The sequence below is a fragment of the Bemisia tabaci genome, chromosome 2, assembly GCF_918797505.1.
Source record: "Bemisia tabaci chromosome 2, PGI_BMITA_v3".
NCBI lineage: Eukaryota > Metazoa > Arthropoda > Insecta > Hemiptera > Aleyrodidae > Bemisia > Bemisia tabaci.
The window spans coordinates 5,362,887-5,385,710 of record NC_092794.1 but is presented as its reverse complement, the minus strand read 5'-3'; the positions used below and the strand labels follow the sequence as shown (position 1 = coordinate 5,385,710).

General features: G+C 36.5%; 2 protein-coding genes across 2 annotated transcripts in view; both read right to left on the bottom strand.

Annotated features, from left to right (window-relative positions):
* LOC109031801 (pancreatic lipase-related protein 2-like) overlaps nt 1-13,535 on the bottom strand; it is a 33,701-nt gene extending 20,166 nt beyond the window's left edge. Inside the window, exons 1-6 of the mRNA XM_019043566.2 lie at nt 13,418-13,535; nt 12,659-12,805; nt 5,403-5,568; nt 4,253-4,418; nt 3,000-3,103; nt 2,109-2,236 (exon numbers count right to left, since the gene is read on the bottom strand). Coding sequence (XP_018899111.2) covers nt 2,109-2,236; nt 3,000-3,103; nt 4,253-4,418; nt 5,403-5,568; nt 12,659-12,805; nt 13,418-13,481 — 775 coding nt within the window. The 5' untranslated portion in view covers nt 13,482-13,535. The remainder of the gene's footprint in view (nt 1-2,108; nt 2,237-2,999; nt 3,104-4,252; nt 4,419-5,402; nt 5,569-12,658; nt 12,806-13,417) is intronic.
* A 120-nt stretch (nt 13,536-13,655) lies between these two features.
* D2hgdh (D-2-hydroxyglutaric acid dehydrogenase) lies at nt 13,656-22,742 on the bottom strand. Its single transcript, XM_019043592.2, has 7 exons — nt 22,257-22,742; nt 21,399-21,596; nt 20,982-21,175; nt 20,302-20,470; nt 17,783-18,069; nt 17,080-17,257; nt 13,656-15,901 (listed from the first exon to the last, which is right to left on the bottom strand). The coding sequence occupies exons 1-7, from the start codon at nt 22,492-22,494 to the stop codon at nt 15,645-15,647; spliced, it is 1,521 nt and encodes a 506-aa protein (XP_018899137.1). The 5' UTR covers nt 22,495-22,742; the 3' UTR covers nt 13,656-15,644.
* Between the last annotated feature and the right edge of the window lie 82 nt (nt 22,743-22,824).

Below are 22,824 nucleotides of genomic sequence, written 5' to 3'. Positions count from 1 at the left end.
GTGCTAATATGCGTTTCACGCCAAATGAGCGACTGCACTGCGTTTGGCGCAATGCGAGAAGTATTCATGCAGTCTTGTAGGCGCTAATATGGGCTTGACGCCGACCGCGCTGTTTGGCGCAATGCGTGAAGTATTCCTAAAGTCTTGCAGGCGTTGATATACGTTTAACGCCAGCCACACTGTGTTTGGCACGATTATTCGAACTCGCGTAGTACTTAGAATAATTGCGGCATCGAATAATAGAGCTTAAAAGGCCCATGCTCTGTTTTCACGCCGTATATGGGCATTCCAGCGTTGCCTCGTTTCTCCCGATTAAATATTTTTCCGAGAAATTGTAGGAAAGTTCTTTATACCCAAGACCATTATTCGATCTTTTCACTTCATTTGTCATCAGAAGGTAAGACATCGATGACTTGTCAACAAACTAACCTAAACTAGCGTTAATATAAAAATGCGTTTATTTCCCAACCGTTTCCTGTTTTGCCAAACCTTCTACCGTAAATTAACTTTATTTTAAATTTGCGCATTCCTGTAGCAGATGTTAGGGTTTCTATTCGCGCATTCTGTGTGTCTATTTCGGGCAATACTCGTGTATTTTCTTAGACCTTTCGCGTAATCCTGGATTACCGATTATTTTGCATATGTCGAAGGCTATTAGTGAAACCAGGCATTTTATCAAATGCCTAGGCCGGTAGTCAAATTTTGACAGTTTACGGAATTCTGTAAATTTATGACGAGGAGTTCACGGGTTTTTAATATTTTGGGAAGAATAATTCTTCAAATCCGCGAACTCTCTTTGTTCCTTCCTTTTTACATGCCTTCAATACATTGAAATGGTAACATTTTAAAAATTCTATGTTTCATGACGTGCTGAATATTTCATGATAAATGTGCATTTGGGAACTTAAAATCGTTTAAAATACTATTGTATGTTGCATACCGACGGTGAAACTACCAAACCACGTATCTCGGTTTGCGACGTCGCAGACTTCCTGTCATACTTTATTTTTTAAATGAAAAACTGCTTAACGTCTAGTCTTGAAAATTTCTGTGATTTTTCCTCTTTATGCGGAGAAAATTCTGTGAAAATTTCAAGGAATGATATTGATTTGGTCGACTTCAAAAAAATAAAATGCGAGCGTAGATTTTTAAACACCGCAAACGAGATACGTGGTTTGGTAGTTTCACCGTCGATATTTTCACAGAGAACACTGGTCAACACACATTTTGTTGCCTCCAATATTGAAGCTGTAGCTAGGTAGATTTTTTGAGCTGATTCCGAAAATGACCTCCGTTTTTCTCTATCGGCTCAAGTTTTTGAGATATCAGCCTTCTAAGACTGAGGCATTTTTCACCCTTCAAGGGCTGATATCTCAAACCCTACAGCTAATGGAGAAAAACGGAGGTCATTTTCGAAATCAGCACGGCGCATTTACCTAGAAACAGCTATGAAATTAAAGTTGGGATGATCTGTTACACTTTAATCCCCAAAAACCGTGAAAATTAATGAAATTAAGTAGAATTCAGCATTTGGCGGAGGTTTAAAACTTTGATCTCAATTTTCATGAAGAAGGAGGGTTTGATAAAAAAGTTACTCAAACCCTTCTTGCTCAAAATTTAACGAGAAATAACGTCAAATTGTTGGTTTTTTTCTATCTGTATTAGTTTTCAAAATATTTGAAAAATCCGAATTTTTTGGCCCGTTCTTGGCCATTTTTCAGTCTTAGAAGGCTGATATCTCAAAAACTAAAGCTGATAGAGAAAAACGGAGGTCGTTTTCGGAATCAGTGCAAAAATCTACCCAGAAACCACTTCAAAATTGGAGGCAACAAAAACTTCTTTTTTTCTGTTGACCAGTGGAATCCGGCCTTTCTTACAGGAGCAACGAATTATTCTGTCTAAAATTAGTGTAAAGAATACAAATTTCAACCTAAGTAAGAATATTTGACTGTTTTCCTAAGTATTTGACAAAATACCTGATTTGGCTTCGACACATGTATTTAAATGGATGAAGCTCAGTGTTGCCAACTTCCATGTATCACCCTTGAAACCACCCTCGCCACTTTAAAAAATGGCGTGAGGTTCAGAATTGAACCCATGAAACATACCTGTAATACGAGCGATTCCGGTTACGTTATTCCCCACATAAGCCATGATATGTGCTCCAAGACTCTGACCAATGAGATGTACTCTATCCGCCCTCAATTTCTTCTTAGCTATTAAATGGTTCAGTAGTCTGCAACCAAAAACCACAATTACTTTGATGACATTTGCTATTCGCAACCACAATTTTTTGCTCATTCATAAAATCACATATTGGAAAGAGAGAGTGGTTTAGAGCATTGCTGTTTGAAAAGCGGAAGATTCTGCACGACAATTAATGATGCAAATATTTTAACTCTGGGGCGAGCGGTGAAGTATCGCGCGAAACTGAGGGCGTTTCCGACTAGTGACAACAGTTTAACGTGGCTCACAACAACGCCTGTTTCGTATGAGGGTCGCGTAAACCCGAATCTCTTCCGTCATTTCTTGAAGAAGAGTCAGGATCTACCAGGTAACAATATATTTGGAAGAAAATTTGCAAATTATTTTGTTCAAAAACTTCCATGTATTCTATTAAATTCCCGAACATTAGATCCATCAATTTATTTAATCAGACCAATCGGCCGATTATTGAAACTGCGTATCTAGACTGGACACGACGGGACTAAGGTAAAAATTAGAGATGTGAGTGGTGGAAAGCTACCTTCATCAAGCTCCCTTACTGTGCCTTTATCAAGTCGGATAATATGCCCTTTTGTCGATTAAGAGCAAGGGGTTGACCGATCACATCCCTCCATTTCACTCTGGTCTTTTCTTGTCTAAAGGACTGGCACAAAATTATGTTGATTGACTCTCTGAGTGTGCAAGTTAAACCGTACAATCTGAACTACCCGGCATAGTCCTAAATTGTATTTTAAAAGTATGATGTCAAATTTTTCATTAAGCTCATTACTTACCTACTGATTTCTGCTGCAACAACCCGTGTGTTTGACACGGACTGCATGTAATTTATACCCTTGCCTCCAAAAGACCAGTCGACGCTAATCACGTTTGCATCAGTCTGAAAAGGGAACAAAAACGCATTAGCGCTTTCAGTGGCGAATCGTGAATGAGCTGTTATCGATATTTCCCCATTTGAAGTTATGGAAACAATCGATTATTAAGGTGTTCTCAATGAACACCTATAGATCCTTCTATCCACCTATCCACCTATCTATAGATCCTTTTCTATAGGTTGAAAAGGCAGATCAATCGATAAATTGCAAAGCACGCCACGCCACCGAGCAAAATTACAAAACCAGAGAATAGGAACTTAACAACAAAAGCTGAAAATGTTTTTGATGAAAATATGTTCCCTCGGAAGGTCTCTCTGACGACTCTCAGTGGTTGCGTGAAACAACTGGGATCACGTCGCCATTCAATGTTTTGTTATTTTTGCATCGGAAAGTGGGCCTGCGACGCGACAGCTAGCTCAAAAATTCCTGCCTCTTAATTGTTTTAAAATTTTAGCAATATGTTTGCCTATGTTTTAAGTTTTTATTCCTTTGAGTTCTCTATTGAAACCATACCACAATAATCTATGAATTAAATGAATTCATTTTTGGGGATTTAATATCTGACTGGCACTATGGTAACACATAGATGTAAAATTTAAAAGAAAAATATCGCAAAAAAACTCTTTCAAGAGTCAAAGGGCAGGAAAGTCCAAAAGTAAAACGTCTATTACATATTTTTCCAAGAAAATTACGTTAAAAATCCAGATTATTCTGCCAGTATTATTTTTTAGATCGTTTATCATAATTGTTTTCCGTACTGCCATTAACTGCCATAATTACAAGTTAGAAAGTTATGCGTAAAGCTCGCAAAGAAGTTCTAAATAATCAGTATTGAAATCTGATTATTTGGAACTTCTTTGCGAGCTTTTATACGCACAACTTTCTAACTTGTAAGTATGGCAGTTTAACATTTTATTTTATTTTATTTTATGTTTTACGAGTCAGTTTACGAGAGGTGCTGCTAGGGGATAGTAAGGTACAAATTCTGATAGAAAGGAAGTGGAAATCACCGAAATTGAAAGTTTAACTTTCGGAAGCTATTTCACCTCAAATTCTTGAGAAAGAATCAAATTGATGATGACTAATATCTTCCAATTCAACTCTTCGTATTAAAGGGAGTATTTTTTCTGTCATGCGTGCACAGTTTGACTTACTCTCATGAGTATCGCTGTTTCAAGGTGCCTGACCCAGTCTTTTCCGGCATTGCTCCTCCAGCCGTGTGTAATGAAAACCGTCCATCTGGTTGAATCAAAATCTGTCCAGTCGTTGTACACTTCCGGTCGTACAACGAGTTTTTGTCGCCTGTCACCATGCTCCCTCCTCAAAACATTAAACATAGATGCAGATAATCGGTTTAAAAAAAATAAGACTAATTGCACTAGAGTTTTATGAAAAGAAAATGTAGATGTTGAGGGCAAATATTCAAATCAGGCACTTTGTCAAATACCTCGGAGAAATAGTCAAATATTCTTATTTCGATTGAAATTTTGATTCTCTACACTAATTTTACACAGAAAAATTCGTTGCTCTTGTAAGAAAGGATTCTCTGTGAAAACATGCATCATACAATAGTATTTTAAACGATTTTAAGTTCCTGAATGCACATTTATCATGAAATATTCAGCACGTCATAAAACATGGAATTTTTAAAATGTTAACACTTAAATGTACTGAAGGCATGTAAAAAGGAAGGAACAAGGAGAGCTCGCGGATTTGAAGAGTTATTCTTCCCAAAATATATAAAAAACCCGTGAGCTCCTTGCTATAAATTTACATAATTCCGTAAATTGTCAAAATTTGTACAAAATTGTACAGGGCCACTCACATACGATACAGAAGAGCGCCTTCAACCCACTCCGTAATCTTAATGCAAAATTCTGATACCACTATTCGTGCGTCACGACAGTCATTTTGCATAGCCGGCAGATTGAAGGAAAATTATTGGCCCGGACAAGAGGATGCGAATTACAGCAATGTGCATTGCCCCGCCCCCGTCCAAGCAGTCAAAACCGCAAGGGCTGGTCTCCTTGGCATCAAAGGAGCACAACCCCCGGGGGCTGCCCATAACCTGACATCCAGGAAGCAAAATCAAAAATGAAATATATGTCTTGATATGTCAAAATATATGTTGATACAGCGAATTCCCTCCCGTTCCCTGGAGGGTTCTAATTAGATTCCTGGGGCCCCTGAGGCAGCCCCCTCCCCCCAGCTCCCCCTAGTTGCGCCCGTTTTTTCATGATCTGCACATTTCTCTGCTACAGTAATCGCATTAAAATTAATTTGTGCATGATTATCTTCTCTTACCTGGTGCTCAGGTAAAAGTGAGTGTAGATAGAGTCAGGATCTTGAGGCAGCAAGTTGATCGGTCGCGAATCGGGAACGAACCAGGGGTATTCGAGTGCGAAACACCCCAACTGATCGTAACACACCTCTCGCTTCAGCTCCTCTTCTTCCGCGGTCTCTATGGCGCCTTCATATTAAAAAATGGCAATAATGACAATATCAAGTCCCTGTTGAGTATTTGGTCAAATTGTGGAATGACGAGTAAAATATGTATGGAGTAAAGACAAACATTAATCCCAGGTAGCACAGCGGGCTAATTCTTGAAATTGGGCGTATTTATGGTACTAAGCGCCAATTTAGAGTTCCTTTTGACAGTTTTAAATGCTCGATATCGAATTAAATCAAAAGGAACTGAGCGCCAAAAAAAGCACAGGAAACATATAGGACACTAAAGCCATGCCCATGAAGTCATCGTTTCCATACATTTTACTCCCGCCACCTTTTCGTTTGGCGCTCAGTTCCTTTTAGTATTCCAGTTGATAGACAAAGCGATAGACAAAGATGGTACAGGGAACATGGAGCGATTCAATCGGTTAGAACGGAGAGTCGTCATAGACTAAGGGGGGAAACGACTGACTAAATATAGGGTCTCTCGCAAGTTGCCGTTAGTCTATTACTCATCTCCTTTGTCCACTCGCTTCCACCAACAGGATTGCTATATTTTCAGTTTGTCTTCTTTGTCCATAGCTTTGTCCATCAATTTCAATGATCAGCACGCAAGTTACAGGAAATTTCAATCGCATGGTAACAGATCTATTGAATCGATGTGTTGTATATGTTGCCTATTCACTAATTGAAGGGGCTCCTCTGTTTAAAATCTATTTCAGTAAAGTTGAAATAAATTGTAATTTTTTTGCACATTACTTACCTTTCTTACAAATTTTTCTTTTGATCGTTTAAAATTGGCATTTGTTGACCAAATGATGTTTGCAATTGAATGGCAAAAAATTGTAATTTTATTTCATTAAATTGCGAAATTATTTAATTTTATTCGTTGCGTTGTGCTACTTAGGAGGGAGAGTCTAAGTGATTTGTGGACGAGATTTGCCACTACATTGCGCAAGCAATGGTCTGTATCTCATGGAGGCAGTAAACTACGAAATTATGTAATTAGGTGTCCATAACGTACATTGGTATTGTTACTAAATAGTATGACATCAAGTTGTTGAAGATTTACTCAAAATTTACATTTTCATTGAAAATGAGGGAACCAGACATCGCTCAGTAACTCAACGTGTTAGAGAGAGATACCATAGCGCTATAACTCTTTTACCCATTATGTCAATGAGTGAAATCCGTTTTTCCTTATTTTCGATGTAAGCATACATATCAAATAATCATCGTAAAGATGTCTTACTTCCTACTCGGTATTAATGCTGCTATACACTTAATGAATTAATTTCTTACATGAATTCGTGGATTACGATGGTTCTTGCTTCTCAAAGACGTAGATTGTGGGCAAGCTAGTATTAACTCAAAGGAAGTAATGGACCACCAGACAAGGTAATAATTAAAGTTAAAGAACACCAAGATATCGATAGCCAACGATTAAATTTGCGCCTAAATTACTGATTGCAATGACATTTTTTCAGTTATACGCGTCAAAATCCATGGAATTTTTACGTTAGATAACGTGTTTTGATTAAGTTTTGGAAATCATGACACAAAATATTTTTCCACTTATCTTAAGCAGCTCAGGTTTAAAGGTACTCTACTCGGTGCACGGACTTTATGTCCACTTTTTTTACGTCCACAGACTTTTCGTCCACAATTTTTACGTCCACAGTTCTAAAGCCCACACTATTGTTAAGTTCATTACTTAAACGTCCACTAAGTTAAGTCCACAGATGTAAAGTCCACTAAAATCAAATTCAAGCGTCATATTTTAATCCGTGTGTAAAATTATATTGACAATATCGGAATGAGAAAATTAAGAGAGAATGAGGTGTTGTTATCGTAACTCATATTTTAAATGAAATGTTAATTTCTTCTTTTGATTCATCTTTTCAAATTGTCTTTGGTAAATACTTGGTTTCATTTCCATCCTTGAAATTTTCGATTTAACACATGCCTTAAATGTACATTCTTTTTTTTTTTAATGATATTGATTACTTCATTTTAAAAACTTTTACATTTTTAAATCGTGGTAAATATTTGTAAAACCTTTTCCAAGCAATGGCATCGATATGAATCTCAATGAGCCGTAGTTGTGATGAAAGAAACTATACACAAATTAATAAAAGAGGAAAAAAACTAAGAAGCACGCAATTTTTTGTTTTTGACTTATTTGTACATCGACCTCCTTGAGTCAAATACGTCCAATTTTGAGCGTTTGTTTGCGCTTACACCACGCTGCAGGACAGTAAAATCCCAAAACATAAAAGAATAAATTTGAATGCTTTGGAAATCATTAAATTTGATACGGAACCACTATTATATTTACAAAAAACACTTTATACTTTCCAGTACTTCATATTTCTTTTTCATCAATTTAAATAAGAATAATTCATGCAGAGTTTTCAAAAATTTCAAAATTATGAGTTGAAAAACTCTGACTTAGACGTTAGAGCCTAACACAGAGCGGAGCAGCGTGTTAGCAGCGCGGAACGCGCACTAGCGCCTACAAACCTAACGGGATACTTCACGCATTGCGCAGCGCGTGAAGTATCCCGTTAGGTTTGTAGGCGCCTATGCGCGTGTCACGCTGGTTGCCTGCCGCGCCGCAACGCTTTAAGCAACTATTTCGCGTCAGAGGCGTTGCACAGTATCCTACAAGATTGAAGGCGCACGAAATGACTAGTTAAAGAGGACTTTCAATTTTGACTGCATCTGTTACTGAAAAAAGGTTTAATTTGGCATTGGAGCGTTTCCTAGGCTCCCGCTTTGGTTTTCATCTTATCATATCAGTACTGTGTACACATGAACATGTTTTTATCTGCTCTTACAGTCTGTTTAGACGTTAATAGCCTGAGACGCTGAATGTCTTAAAATTATAATAACTAACTAACTAATAACTTTTTCATAACTTGATTCATGAATGAAATGTTTTTAAGAATGAAGGTAGTAGAAGTATGCATTTATTTTTTAGGTGGTTCCTGTCATTTAAATGAGAAGAAAAAAATGTGGACATAACATGTCCACAATTTGGACAATTTTGGACATATTCATGGTTGGACATAAAATCATGTGGACGTAATAAAGACTGGACTTAACGTTTAGTGGACATAAATAGCGGTGGACATTTATTTAATGGACGAAAGGTAGGTGGACATAAAGTCCTGGAAGCCTCTACTCAGGTTTGATAAGAAGGAAAATTCAAACATTTTTTCCAGCATTCCCGCGTTCTTCATAGAATGACCCACTTATCAGTTTTCCTTGACAATTTCTACAGGCCCTCTTCACTGATTCGAAATCATTTACAGCAATATGCAGGGAAACATTTTTGTTGATTTTCTCTCCAGAGAGAAAATGGAGTATCATCGGATGTGCTGAAACATCTCAATGTAATATTTCGACTTTATCCAGCGGTATCGCTCAAGAAATCATGTTCTTCGACGCTTAAGAAAGCTACACCTCCAAATCGCTCCTCAGTTCAACCCATTGCCGATTCTTTGCGTCAATCATGTTATTTTAGCAATATAAACCTACTAAAAATTTATTTTTATTGAGTTTTTCTTAAGTCCGTTCAGTTTCTGTGAGGCTCTCCTTTTTTCCGGCCTAATAAAATATTGAGAAAGATCTCCAGAATCTCGACTGAACAGATGCTTCAAACAAACAAATGTTTTTCAAGTTCAGGCTCCATTCCGTTGCCACACTGCATAATCGATTTCCGAAACGTATAAGAGAACGATCGAGCTATTGATTTTTTTGGACGACTTGGGACACGCATGCTTCATTATATGACGCGTTTATGCGCAGCTTCGAAACCAATTCCAATGTCAATGTAACGGAAATTTTCACGGCTTTTCGGGCTGTGCTCATCGAGACTGGCAAAATTTTCCTGCCATCCAAGTTGCACGGATTGCAATTAATTGCAGTCTGATCTTAAAATTGAGGGGCTTGGAGGACAGGGCGCTTTAGTGCAGTTTTTGAAAAAATTGGGGTATTAATGATTTCAAGTAAAAATCAGTCTTAATGCATAATTACTCATGAAAATCAGCTCCCGCATTCCAATTTTTAAGCATCAAAAAGTCAGTTTGAACTTTCTTTCTGCAATTAGTATCCATGTAATGCCGATACTTTAAACACGCATTTCCCGAAATATCAAAAACTGCACTTACGTGCCTTGTCCTCTAAATCCTCTATTGATAGTCCTCTATTGACGTTAAGAGTTTTTCGATTGAATCGTTTCCAAGCGCTGAGCTTCAACTGTGTCTTCCTCAAATCCTGATTAATCTTTCTCTAACTATGAAACTCTCCCAAACGATAGATTTTTGAAAGTTCCCGTATCTTTGTGTCAAATGATAAAAAATTAATGCCCCTAAGCCGTGAAGTATAAAATTTGCGGGCAATTAGCAATCTGCGGAAAATTATAATCTATTTCGCGGGCTTGGAGGCCAAGGCGCATGAGTGCAGTTTTTAAAAACTTGAGATACTTATGATTTCAAGTTATACTAGTCTTAGTGCATATTCTACGAAAAATTCGCTATCAAATTTCAATTTATAAGCATCAAAAAGTCAGTTTGAACTTTCATTTCTCCGAAAGATCCATGTAATTTCGGATTTCAAACACATATTTCTCGAAATAGCAAAAACTGCACTTATGCGCCTTTTCCTCCGAGCACCTCATGTGTGTTGAATAAAACATGCAATAATTTCGTAAGGAATGAACAAGATAGAAAATGCTGATTATTGTGCTTGAAAGAACAGATTTATTTTTTAGCTAAATGCAATACCATCTTGCACACTCGCGCGTGCGTGTGAAAAGATCAGTGACCTAAGTTGACTTTGGTTCGGATAGGCAACTAAACTAACTGCGTGGGAAAGCGGAAAGTATCATGCGCAACTGAAGGCGCTCTAAGCCCGCATCATCGTGCTTTCGGGGTTCTTTATCAATCGAACCTTTTCTATGCGATGCGGAAATTATTGAAATTTGATGAGCTAAAACGCATTCCGCTTGTTAATTGCCGACGATTGCTAACTGCCTACGACAAATAGCAATGACTAAAGTGTGAGCCCACGTATTGCGACCACCAGTGGCGAATCGTGAATGAGCTATTATCGATATTTCCCCATTTAAAGCTATGATAAAGAATCGATTATCAAGGTGTTCGTTGCGAACACCCTGTCTATCGATCCTTTTCCATGGGTTTAAATGGCAGATCAATCGATAAATCGCAAAGCACGTCACGCGACTGGACCATGTTTGCGACGTTGCTGGCTTCCTGTCATATTTTACGCTTTCTTAGGATAGCTAGTCATCGTAATTTTTTGGACACTTCTCTGAGTTTTTCTCTGTTAACAGAATATTCTGTATGGATTTCAAAATATGAAGTGGACTCGGTCCTCTTCGAATAAATGAAGTAGGAGAGGAAATTTTGAAACGCCGCTATGAAGATACGTGGTTTTGCACTTTCCCTGGTAAAAATTGGCGATAGGAGCTGCGTTTCAAAATACCAAAGGAGTTCTTGTAGCCGACCTAAGAAGGCGATAGAAAATCATATAGGTAGGTGGTTGTAGAAAGTGGAAAAAATCATACGGCCGGGCTACACGAAGCGATAAAAAATATACAGCCGGGCTATAGTTCCTATCGCCGGGCTTTACACTTTATCGCGTGGCTTTTGCTTTTTCGCCATCGGCTATAAAAGGCTATAAGAAATTGTGTAGAAATTCGTGTGCTTTGTAAATCCTTAAGTTTGTACGGAATCACCTTAATATTTACAAAACGCACATTATATTTTCCTTTACTACATATATATTTTTTTTTTTATCAATTAAAATGAGAATAATCCATACAGAGTGAGAAAATATTTCAAAGTCATGAGTTGAAAAACGCTGACTCCACGAGATTAATTATTAGAGCCTAACACAAAGCGGAGCAGCGGCGCACTGGCGCCTGTAAACCTAACAGGGATACTTCACGCATTGCGCAATGCGTGAAGTATCCCTGTTGGGTTTGTAGGCGCCAATGCGCGTTTCGCGCTGGCTGCCCGCCCGCCGCAGCGTACCACGGCGCTTGAAGCAACTATTTCACACCAGAGGTATTGCACAGTATCATACGAAATTGAAGGCGCTCCAACATATTAGGAATGGCGGGCATCCTTCAAAAGTACGGAGCTTTCCTCGCAAAATAAATCAAGATACTACGGCCAAAAAAGAGAGCGGTAGTCCAAAAACTCATCCGTAATTAGTTACGTTTAGCATACACTTTATCGCCAGGCTGTTGCTTAATCGCCATCGGTTATAAAAGGCTATAAGAAATTGTGTTGCCGGCTGTAGAAGCTATTGGAAATCTTACAGCTGGCTGTAGGTCTATGGTATTTTGGAACACAGATTCTGCTGCCTATTTTTACCAGGGTTCACCGGCAATAAAGGAGGGGCTTGGTGGGCAAGGCACTTAGGTGTAGTTTTTGCCATTTCGAGAAATAGGTACCTAAGAGTTTGAAGTATCAAAATTACATGGATCCTTATGGCGGAGAGAGACTTATTGATGCTTAAAAATTGGAATTTGGGAGCGAATTTTTCACAGATTATGCATTAAGATGAGTTTTATTTGAAATCATTATAATATTTCAATTCTTTTCAAAAACTGCACTTATATGTACGGTTTGTCCTCCAGGCCCCTCGATTCCCTCATTTTATGTTTTTCCACTCTCCCAAGTAGCAGCGATCACAATAAGTTGCGATTTGATCGGAGAGTGTACAGCGATTTTATCAACATCGGTTTTTTACAATATAATCGGATAACAAATCGCTATCTCATCGCATAGGTAAATTTGCAAAAAAAACGCAATTTTATCGACGGCAATTTATCGCAATATTATCAAACAAAACATTGTTGAAATTGAAATAAAATTTCGTCGTATGGAGATAAAATTTCGACAAGAGTGAGGATAATCGCTAATATGTTGTTGATCCTAACGACTTTCTCGCCAAAAACTCGAGAAAAAATCGCAACTTAATTTCAAAACATCGCGATATGGTTCGTTGAAAAATGCTACTTGGGCTAGGAGCCCTTTTGCCTGGTCCCATGATAGAAGACTAAGAAAGATGCTCACTTGATAGATGATCTATGCTCTCGTCCCAAGCTAGCCCACTGCGAATGAGACGACCTATCGCGGTTTCGGGGGAGAGCAACACACTCAGAAAGCCAAAGCACCGCAGTTCGTCGCCAATTTCACTCTCTTGGTCGATTTCAGAAGTCTCTGGAATCAGCAATCATCTCTCACAAAGACAGAACACTGTGAACTGGATCAGAATTTGGTCTGCGGGCATTTCGGGACGTCCCAGGAGCAGGGCCTTCATTGTTACCAGATCGAGATGAAAAATCAGCACAACTCTCCGTTTAAACCCATGTAAAATATCTCAATTTAATGGCACGACCTGGCAAACTTGGGGCTTCTCCAATTAAATTTTTAAATTAATAAGTTTGTCATATTAAATTTCTTTCGTATTTCCTCCTTATTTTTCAGTGCATAGCAAGGAAATTTAGGACTACCTATATGAAGTTCAAACTTTCTAGGGAGAGGGGGGATACTGTTTCAAATTTTAAGGGGATGGGAGGTCAGGCCTTTCCTGGCCCCTTTATAGCTGCGCCCACGTACAAGAATATGCTCAAGCAATGCAGAGCTAGGAATTATTTTGTAATATAATCAGGACTTTTTTTTTGCAAAATGAAACTGCCGTGCTTTGTACCTTTCAAAATGATGTAAATTATGATGGAAGTAAAATTGGTACTACAGTAAAAAACTTAAAAGCTCATGATAAATAACGAACTTTTTGTTTTATTTTACTGGATGTATGAGTGATTGAGTTACCTTGAAGATTTGCTGCAGGTATGAAGAGACAGACAACAATTTTGATTAGAATGGAGCGAATCATAACTTGAAAGGTCAATAACTTCACTGCTAAGAACCATGAATTAGATTTTGAAAAAAGAAAATATCACTAGAAAACCGTTAAAAAAGGAAAAAATTGAACCTAAGATGCACAATGATCAGTACCGTGAAATAAGTATCAGTCAACTAAAGACACATGAATGAAAACTGTCAGATCTCAATGAACAAGTTGATTTATTCATAAGTCAATGCCAGCAGTCAATCGACTTCAAGAACACTACAAAAAGTAAACAGTCTCAAGATATCACAAGTTAGGAAACAGATTCATGGTAAAAACTTAAATTTTAAATCTAAATTAGCCAATTGGAATCAAAAGCTTTACAAACAGTGAGCTTAAGCATTTTAACTCACAAATTTTTAAGAAAAAATGAAACTTAGAATTAATTAAAAAACTTCCTTTAACTTGTTGTTATTGATGTAACATACATGCAATAAACGCAAGGTAATTTCCATTCCTTTTTTTCTTATCAAAATGGTCTTTTAAAACATTTTCTATAATTTTAAAAAAGAAGCAATTAACTGAAAAAGTAATATTTGAGCAGTTCAAAAACAAAGAACAAAAAAAATCTATTAAAAATTATTCAGGGCTCAAAATAAGGAAAATGGTGAGTTTTGAATTTTTATAAAGATTTTAAGTAGGAAAAATGATGCTTAGTAATTAACTTTAACTTACATAGTAATGGTTTGCCAGGTACATTTTAAAAACAACAGGTTTATTCTTACTCCAAAGAGGATTACATTTGAATTGAAAACAATATAATTGATTCTCAAGCCTATCATCTGTCTTCACAATTTTTTGAGGTTTTGAATTGCGTAATACATAATGATATTCAGATGAGTTATACTGCCACTTTGCAATAATCGAAAAAACTTCGGCAGTATAACAGGCCCAACTATCATACTTGAGAAAATATGGTTGAGCGAGAGCTCAACTGATGAGAAGCAGTGGCATGATTCAATATGGATCTCATTACAAGCATTTAATCTCACGTACTTTAAATTTGATCTCGATCTCACTACTCAAAATTGTATGATTGTTGACCGTTTACACTCATATCTCCTTTTAAGTGAAATAGGGTAAAAGTTTAAGCATTTGCACTTAAAATTAAACATAAAACCTTAAAATATGAAGTATGTTTTGAAATCTCTAAACAATTTTAATGCGTAATGTTGAGTAATTTTTTAGTTACAACATATCACATGCGAAATTTCTACGAATTAAAAATAAAAATAATTATAAATTTATTTACACTCTTCAATTAGATGTCCCCGCAGTATTAAAAAAATAAATATTAACAAAATTCAACAGACAAATTACAGAAAGACAATCTTTACCTCCAAGCTACATTTGTAAGCTGCAAATTATATCATGTACTCGTAGCTTCTTTTCTGGTTACATATACAAACAGGATCGATATTAGGTATAAGATTAAATAATTTTGGTCATGATCATTTTGATACATGAACTCAAGTGCATAGGAAAAGAGAGTCCCTACCTTAAAATTTTGTACCTACTTTCAAATTTCAGTCGTTTGAAGATAAAACTGTTGTGACTTCCTTCCTTTATTTGTTGGAAATGTTGAAAATTTTGTTTTATCTCATTACTAATGCATTACAATGCAAATTAATATTTGACAACTCTGCCAAATTACAGTGAAATCTGGAGAGTGCTCATAGGAAAGTGACACTTGTTGAAAATAAAAGCACTTTCAAATTCACTATTACTTTTTTCAAAAGGTAAAACAGTATGATTATAGAAGCAGGTTTTGCGCATTGGAAAAGCGACAAGTTTAATATCAAGCACCTAAAAACCTTAGAGACAAAATTTTCGGGTAAAAATAATAAAAAAATGTATGCTTGAGGAATACAACTTGAGAATGAACTTCCATCATTTTTTACAGGTTTATCCTAAAAAGTATGAGATTTTTGACTGACTGATAATAAGTACAATTGTAAAACGGGAAAAGTAAAAGAAACTTTTAAGGCACATTTTTGCACTCATATTTTTTACATTCAAACTTCATTATATGTTTTGCGAGTTTTCTTATTTTATTTTTCCCCCTTCTTAAAAAAATTCTGGGGAAATTTTCCTAAAATTTAATAAAATATTGAAATAAACTCAATGGACATTTTATTCCATTATTTATTAAACATCAGGAAGCACTTTGTAAGGGTTCAAAATACCTTTTGGATCAAAAACCTGTTTCAGTTGTCTCATAACTTCTATAGATTCAGCCGTTTTCGAAAGATGTAAATACTGAGTTTTTTTGAAACCAATGCCATGCTCTGCACTGATACTTCCACCATAGTGGGCTGTCCATTCAAAGACAAAGGGTTCCAGAATGTTTGTTATTTCAGGGCTGTATTCTGGGATCGACACATTCAAGTGTAGATTGCAGTCTCCTATAACAAAGAGATAACCAGAAGTTGAAAATAATGCACTGCAAGGAAACATGTGATAAGGTGCCTTTCTAACCACCCAACACAATAAGTCCTCTTTCAGAATCAAACTGGTTTCAAAACAGTTCTTTTTTGGCAGACTACTGAATGATGAATCACCATCACATAGTTAAACATTTTCATCTGCAGGGTGATTATTGAAATTGATAGACAAAGCAATAGACAAAGGAGACAAAAGAGCAAAATAGATATAGAGAGATCCTATTGGTAGAAGCGGGTGGAAGACTAACTAAGGGCAACCCATAAGAGACCTGATGGTTAGTCCATTATTTTCTCTCTTATTCTATAGGAGCCACCCATTTCAACCGATGGGATCGCCTTATACTCCTTATGTCTTCTTTGTCTATTGCTTTGCGTATCAATTTCAACAATCGGCCTGCTGAGGAATAGAGGCTTAGGGACGGTGACAAGAAGCCTCCAATAGATCAACTTCTTACTTATAAAAGTCAAGAGTGCAGCATAATAAATCTTAAATATGAAGTCAGAATTTGCGAAAACTATAATTTGAAGTGACACAAGAACCACATTTTGCAATTAGGAACTACATACAATTTTTGGTTCAGTTTAGAAACAACATGCGTGCCATTACTTCCCAGGTGCATATAAGTGTTTTTGCGGATGAGTCTAAACTTGTAGTTCCTTGCTGCAAAATGTAGGCCGTATGTTTCGATAGACTCCTGCCTATCTTCATCGGTAGACTGCGAGTTGCCCGCTGGTGGAAATGGGCAGATGTGCTTTAATTAAGCTTCCCAATCAATTAAAGGCGAAGTAAAGCAGACAAAAAGTTAACCCTTTCCGGTCCGCGGTAGTTTTCCACGGCCGCCGTTAAGGTAGCAGCAATGTTGTCAACAAAGACAGTGGTTTCCAAAGGGTCCATCAGAGGCCACCACTTGCTGGAGCAGTCGAATATACCCGACATCGGGCCTGCGCAGAAGTTCAAACTTTTGGGCGACTATATCCGACATCGGACCTATACGCGTTATTTTTCACGGCGAATATATCCAACATTGGACCGGAAAGGGTTAAAACAATTGGAAACGATAGCTTAGAAAATTTTCTAGTGTCTCCATCTGTCCACAAAAATTGTTCAAGGATTTCAAAATTATTAAAAACAAACTTACCAACATGCCCATAGCCACAACAAAGACTGTAGTTTTTTCCTTCAAGGCGCTTCTTACATTCATCAACAATCTGGTAAAATTGTTGAGGAGGCAAGGATATATCATATTTGTACACATAACAATTTTCTTTACTATGCAAAATTGCTTCTGGTATTCCTTCCCGAAGTTGCCACAAATTCTGAAAGAACATTGAACTTTCATGTAAAAATGCAAAATAAACTATTTTCTATCATCTGCAGAAAATTTTCGGGGGAAACTAAAAATTAGTTTTCACTCTTCATTTTGTTTTTCTGCAAATTGTGTTTGGCTTATAAAACTACTTTCATTTGCTGCAAACACCATAAAAAAGTGCACAAGCTCACAAATGCTGAATGACTAAAGCACTGGATAATCATGGTACGATTCTGCCATGCTAAGGAAAAACGCCGTACAAACATCCGAGAGTTGCCAAATTTCCTCCAATAAAATGTATGAATTTGACAAGAGTTGTGAATATTTTCTTTTGAGATTTTCAGATAGTTTAGAGCTGACTACAAACGAAATTCTCTGAAAAATTGGAGGAAAAATCTTTACAAATTTCCCTATGAATTTGTATTTTATCTAAGGAATTTTGGCACTGAGGGCACGGCATGGCAGTATTGCAAATAAATTAACGTAAAAGCCTTGAATCCTTCAAAGAGGAAAAAAGTCCACTTTCACATACCAGCATCCGAGAGGGTTCCCCAGTTACGGTCCCATCAATGATCAAGCCTTCAGCCATTCCTTTCTCAAGAAATGAGGTAAGCTTTTCCTCATCATGCGATGCATTGCTACCAGAGGTTTCAATGAGAGCGTAGAACGGACACTTCTCCACAGGCGACTTTACATGATAAACGTCGACAACCGAATGCATTGATGGAGCATCCATCATCTCAAATGCACTGAGGACCTCAGCCAATTCACTTTTTGCCAATTGGAAAACAGAGAGGATGTTTTCGAAACTTTCTAATCCTGCAAAAAAATCAGTTTCATGTTAAAATCCCCAATAAGAGAAATTAATTTGTAGGTACATGTCGCAGGTAAAATCAGGCATTTTTTCAAATACCTCAACAAACAGTACTTAAACTATTCTTACATAGATTGAAACTCTGATTCATTTCCTCATTTTAGACAAAATAATCCATTCTTCCTGTACAAAAGAATTCTTTGTAAAAAATTGCATTATACAATAGTATTTTAAACAAATTTTAGCTCCTGAATGAACTTTAATCTTGAAATTTTGTCAAAAAATATAATTTTTAAAATTTTAACATTCAAATATGTGTGAAGCATTTGAAGAGATCACAACAAGGAGAGTTCGTAGCTTTGATGAGTTATTTTCCCCATAATATTGAAAATTCGTGAGCTCTTTGTAAATTTACAAAATTTCGTGGACCGTCGAAATTTCACTATCTGCTGAGACATTTGAAAAAATGCTTGATTTGACTAATTGCCTGCAAATCGCATATCTAATAGAATATTAAAAGTTCAGTAACAGTTTAAAAACTGTTGCTTGACTATTAATTACTTTAATGTAACAATTCAGTAGCTGAATTAGAAACCGTGCATAAGTAATTAGATAAAACTGTCCCTTAAAGTTGAGAAGAAATTGCACTGTTGCAGTATCTAACTAACAAGTCGCTCTTTTAGCGCTTCCGTGCGCTCTGCGACACCCAACCGCCACTGATAGCAATCCTGCCAGAGCTCCTCCGGCAGATCGCATCTTCTCATTTCCTGCCTTATTCCTCAATCCACTGTTGTAGTATCACTTTTGCTAAAATATAAAGCAATGGTTTAGTAATCATGAACACCTGGGCCTGTAATCGCAATACTTAGAGGGTGTAACAATGAACAAATAATTACTAGGCAGTTATATAACTGGCTTGTGAAAGTGATAGAGCTTTGACAATGAAGACAGTAAATACTCTAAACTGTTACTCAATATTTAATTTTTTGTGCCACAAGGGAAACCATAAATCTTCTTGCGGCATTTGAAAATTTTCTTTGGGTGGCAAGCTGACTATGGCAGCATTAAAAAGAGCAGCTTGTTTTCAGGCAATTGACATTAGACTGACCGTACATATTTGGTCAAAAATTCAAGAGATTATTACAGTAATTAAAACAACAACAAAAATGGGACCCCTTGCCATTTTTAATGATGAATTTCCTCACTGATACTTGAAGAGTCTAAAGTTAATATTGATTTTTTATGTGCTTCACTTAGATTTTTTTAGTTTCTTATTTGCTTTTCATGTAAAAGCAGTAAAATATATTTGAAGCATCTTATTCTTGGCATCTTTTCTTTCTCTTTTTGTCTTTGTGCATTTTCTCTCAAGCTACCGGTTTCAGTAACAAATTGGTCACATAGCATGCACTTAACTGACAAATTTTCTATTTGTAGGAGGGGGAGGTCAAGGCCAGTTTGATTATTTTACGAAAGAAAGATCAGACTTGCATAACAAGGATTCCAAAAATCTGATTTGTAGCTTGTCATAATTTATGAACAATCTAAGATAGATCAATTTTGGTAAGCACTGCTCTTGGTTTCATGTCACAGCGAACTGATTCTTTGATAGGACTTTAACAGCAGATTTGCTGACGAATTTTCGACATTATCAGTGAAATATAGATGATAATTAAACTGTAACATGAATTATGTAAATAAACAGAGTTTATCTTTAAGTACAGGGAGCTTAAATCCTCAAAAGCACACTTAATAATCAATCTCTTTGATAAAATGAAGTACTTGCATTGCTACTTCACAGAGAAGAAACAAAGAGTACATAGAGCCGTAATGTAAATGGGAGAGCTGGCGCCATGTTCTGCTCGACGAATTCCGAGCCCGGTGTGCGCCGAGTTCAGGTCGCTTTTTCGATACATTTTCGATCCAAAATGGCGGTGTGGAATACGTGGTAATTCCTATCTCCTTTGTTGTTGTTGTTGTTGTTGTCATCGGATGGCCGGGTACCCGTGTATCGCAAACAATCGATTATGTATTGAAAAAGTGACTCGGCGTCACACAGGAGTCTCGGGATTCGGGACATGGAAAATGCTTAAAAGTGGCGCCAGCTCTCCCAATTACATTACGACTCTATGCACTCTATGGTTAACTTTGATGTAAAAATTATTATATGTAAATTATTAAGTAAAAATTATTATTATTATTATTATTATATTTTATGTAAAAATCTTGGATCCTCTTACCAATGAAAGCTACATTCACAGCCTTTGGTTTTGGTGGACATTTGATGGCTACTTTTGTCACAAGACCTAAAGTTCCTTCTGATCCTATGAATAAATTTTTCAAATGATACCCTGTGTTGTCTTTCTTCATGGTCCCAAGACAGTCAAGAATTTTTCCATCTGCCTTGACCTGAGAGTAAAAAACAAAGGAGTACATATTAAGTACTAGATTACTTTTTAAAAAAAATGATTGTCACAAACATTTAAAATTTTAAATATTTTGAAAATAAGTAATATCAGCAAATTAATCATAAAAGTAAAAAGTTACAGTGAGCATTTCTCTGTTTTTTTTCCATGAGTCCGTAAGAAATGTTGCAGATTTGTTGACTGAATTTCATAATGAATATTACCAGCTTCACAACCAGACGGTTTTTATAAAAAATGTGGCCACTAATAGTTGAGATTTGAACCTTTGTTATCAATTGTGCAATCAATTGTGAAAAGTAATCAAATCTACATTTGATATTGTAAATTTGGAGCAAAAAAAGATTTTGAAGTTGCCCATAGATATTCGGCTGAACCAATGACAACAGATGCCTAAGGAATACATTGATGTCAAGATATTAGTAAATTAAAATTCATGAAAAAGCTCTTTTTCCTTCTTGAGCATTTCTAAGGCTAAGTCAATGGTGGGTACCTACAGCCTCAATTCCGAGAACATTGCCATGCAAACTTCCATAGCGTAAATAACGAATGCCACCAGCATTGGTTGAGACATTTCCTCCTATATGACAACTTCCTTTGGCACCCAAATCGAGAGGCATTGTTAAGCCTTTCTCATTCAAAGCAGAATCTAGGTTTTCTAGCACACATCCAGCTTGGCAAATCAACACTCCTGTGAAATAGAGCAAACAGCTTGGTTTAAAAGTTCTTAGTGGGAGACGGTAACAACAGTATTTCTATTCATTGCTCTCTTAGGAGAGAAGAGACATTGATGGTGAAACTGCAGGGATGCATATCTAAGTTTGCAGGACAAGAGAACACTTAGAGCAACCTAATATTTACTAAAATAAAAACTTGCACATAAATATTGCTAAGAAATTAAGTCAACTTCTTACCAGTGATGGGGTCTATGGATATTATTTTATTCATTAGCTGTGTTGATACTATTACTTCATCAAAAACAGGTACACTTCCTCCTACTACACCAGTTCTACCACCTTGAGGGCACACAGCAATGTTTTCATCGTTGCAAAACTTCAAAATTTCTGACACTTCCTCAGTATTTCGGGGTTTCAAAACAACACTACTGTAACCTGGACAACAAAAACAGGAAAATTATATTAAGGACTGCCTTTGACAGAAGCATTAATTATTTCAAACGAGAGTTTTACCTGCATTAAAATAAAGCGTTCTCGAAGTTTAAACCTTTAAGATACCTAAGTATGATAGGCAAAAAAGATCATCTCTTAAACTTTAAAATAGAGGTAGATTTAGTGACTTTAGACACTTATGAAGAGTTCAAAAAAAGTTCAGGAGTTGGCATGAACCAGGAATGCAGAAGCTTCTCAACCATGTGACTACTGAAAAAGTGGAAGGGCTCTAAAAACTGGAAAAGCCGTGAAGAGAATTGGAAGGCTAACTCGTGTTGGCAACTAAGAAACACAGCAATTCATACACAAAAAAATTTAAAATGCATCCTTTCAAAAATTTTATGCACAATTGATAGCTACAAAATGGCAAAATAAAAGGGGAATTTTCCATTGAAAAAAAATCCATTTGATAAAAATACAAATTTATTTGAGTTACCTACTTGCCCAGGAAGCCAACCTCAGCAGAATTTTACATGCAGTGTTTCCAGCAAACAGAAAATATAGAATTAGAATAAAAGGAGTGGTAAAGTAAAGTGCCTCTCTGACAAACTCAGCAAGTTCCAAAGAGTAAGAAAAAGACAGGCTAAGCTTGCAGATACTCACCACAGACCATTTTCAACCAGTCAATATTGTAGGGTTCGACATCCGAAGGATCTGTTAGTATTTGATTCTTACTAACTATTCGTTCAAACATTTGAATGTGCTTCTCACTAATTTCTGCATATTGCCCTCTTTTGAGATGGGGATACCGGACTTTGGTCAGAGGAACAGATTGATGATTGCAAGAATTCGTTGTCAGTTGCCGCACAAACTGAGAAAACATCTTGGAGTGCAACTTCATGCTGCCAAAACTTGAGTACTGTTGAATTTTAGAAGAAATATATCGTAGCAGAAATCACATAAAAATAGCTAGAAAACTAAACTCAACTTGAGTGTAATGGCAATGAATGAGCAACTTTGGGACTCACAGATTTACTTGGCTGATATGAGGAGAAAAAAGTGTCTTTGCGTCCCCGATTTTGAGAATGATGTTAATGGCGCTTGCAACATAATAACGAAACTTAAATTTTCATTCACCGATTTGATAAACAACTTGATAAAATAACAGTGTCATGAAACGTAATACTTATGAACTACTGATAACACTGATAAGAAATTACGTAAACAACAA

What these genes read in the sequence shown, in the direction of transcription:
- D2hgdh (XM_019043592.2), bottom strand. Translation starts at nt 22,494, where the DNA reads ATGAAGTTGCACTCCAAGATGTTTTCTCAGTTTGTGCGGCAACTGACA. An exon ending in CTGGTTGAAAATGGTCTGTG is followed by an intron (nt 21,597 to 22,256) that starts GTGAGTATCTGC and finishes TTTGTTGTCCAG; the next exon opens with GTTACAGTAGTGTTGTTTTG. An exon ending in GGGAACCCTCTCGGATGCTG is followed by an intron (nt 17,258 to 17,782) that starts GTATGTGAAAGT and finishes ATGTTCTTTCAG; the next exon opens with AATTTGTGGCAACTTCGGGA.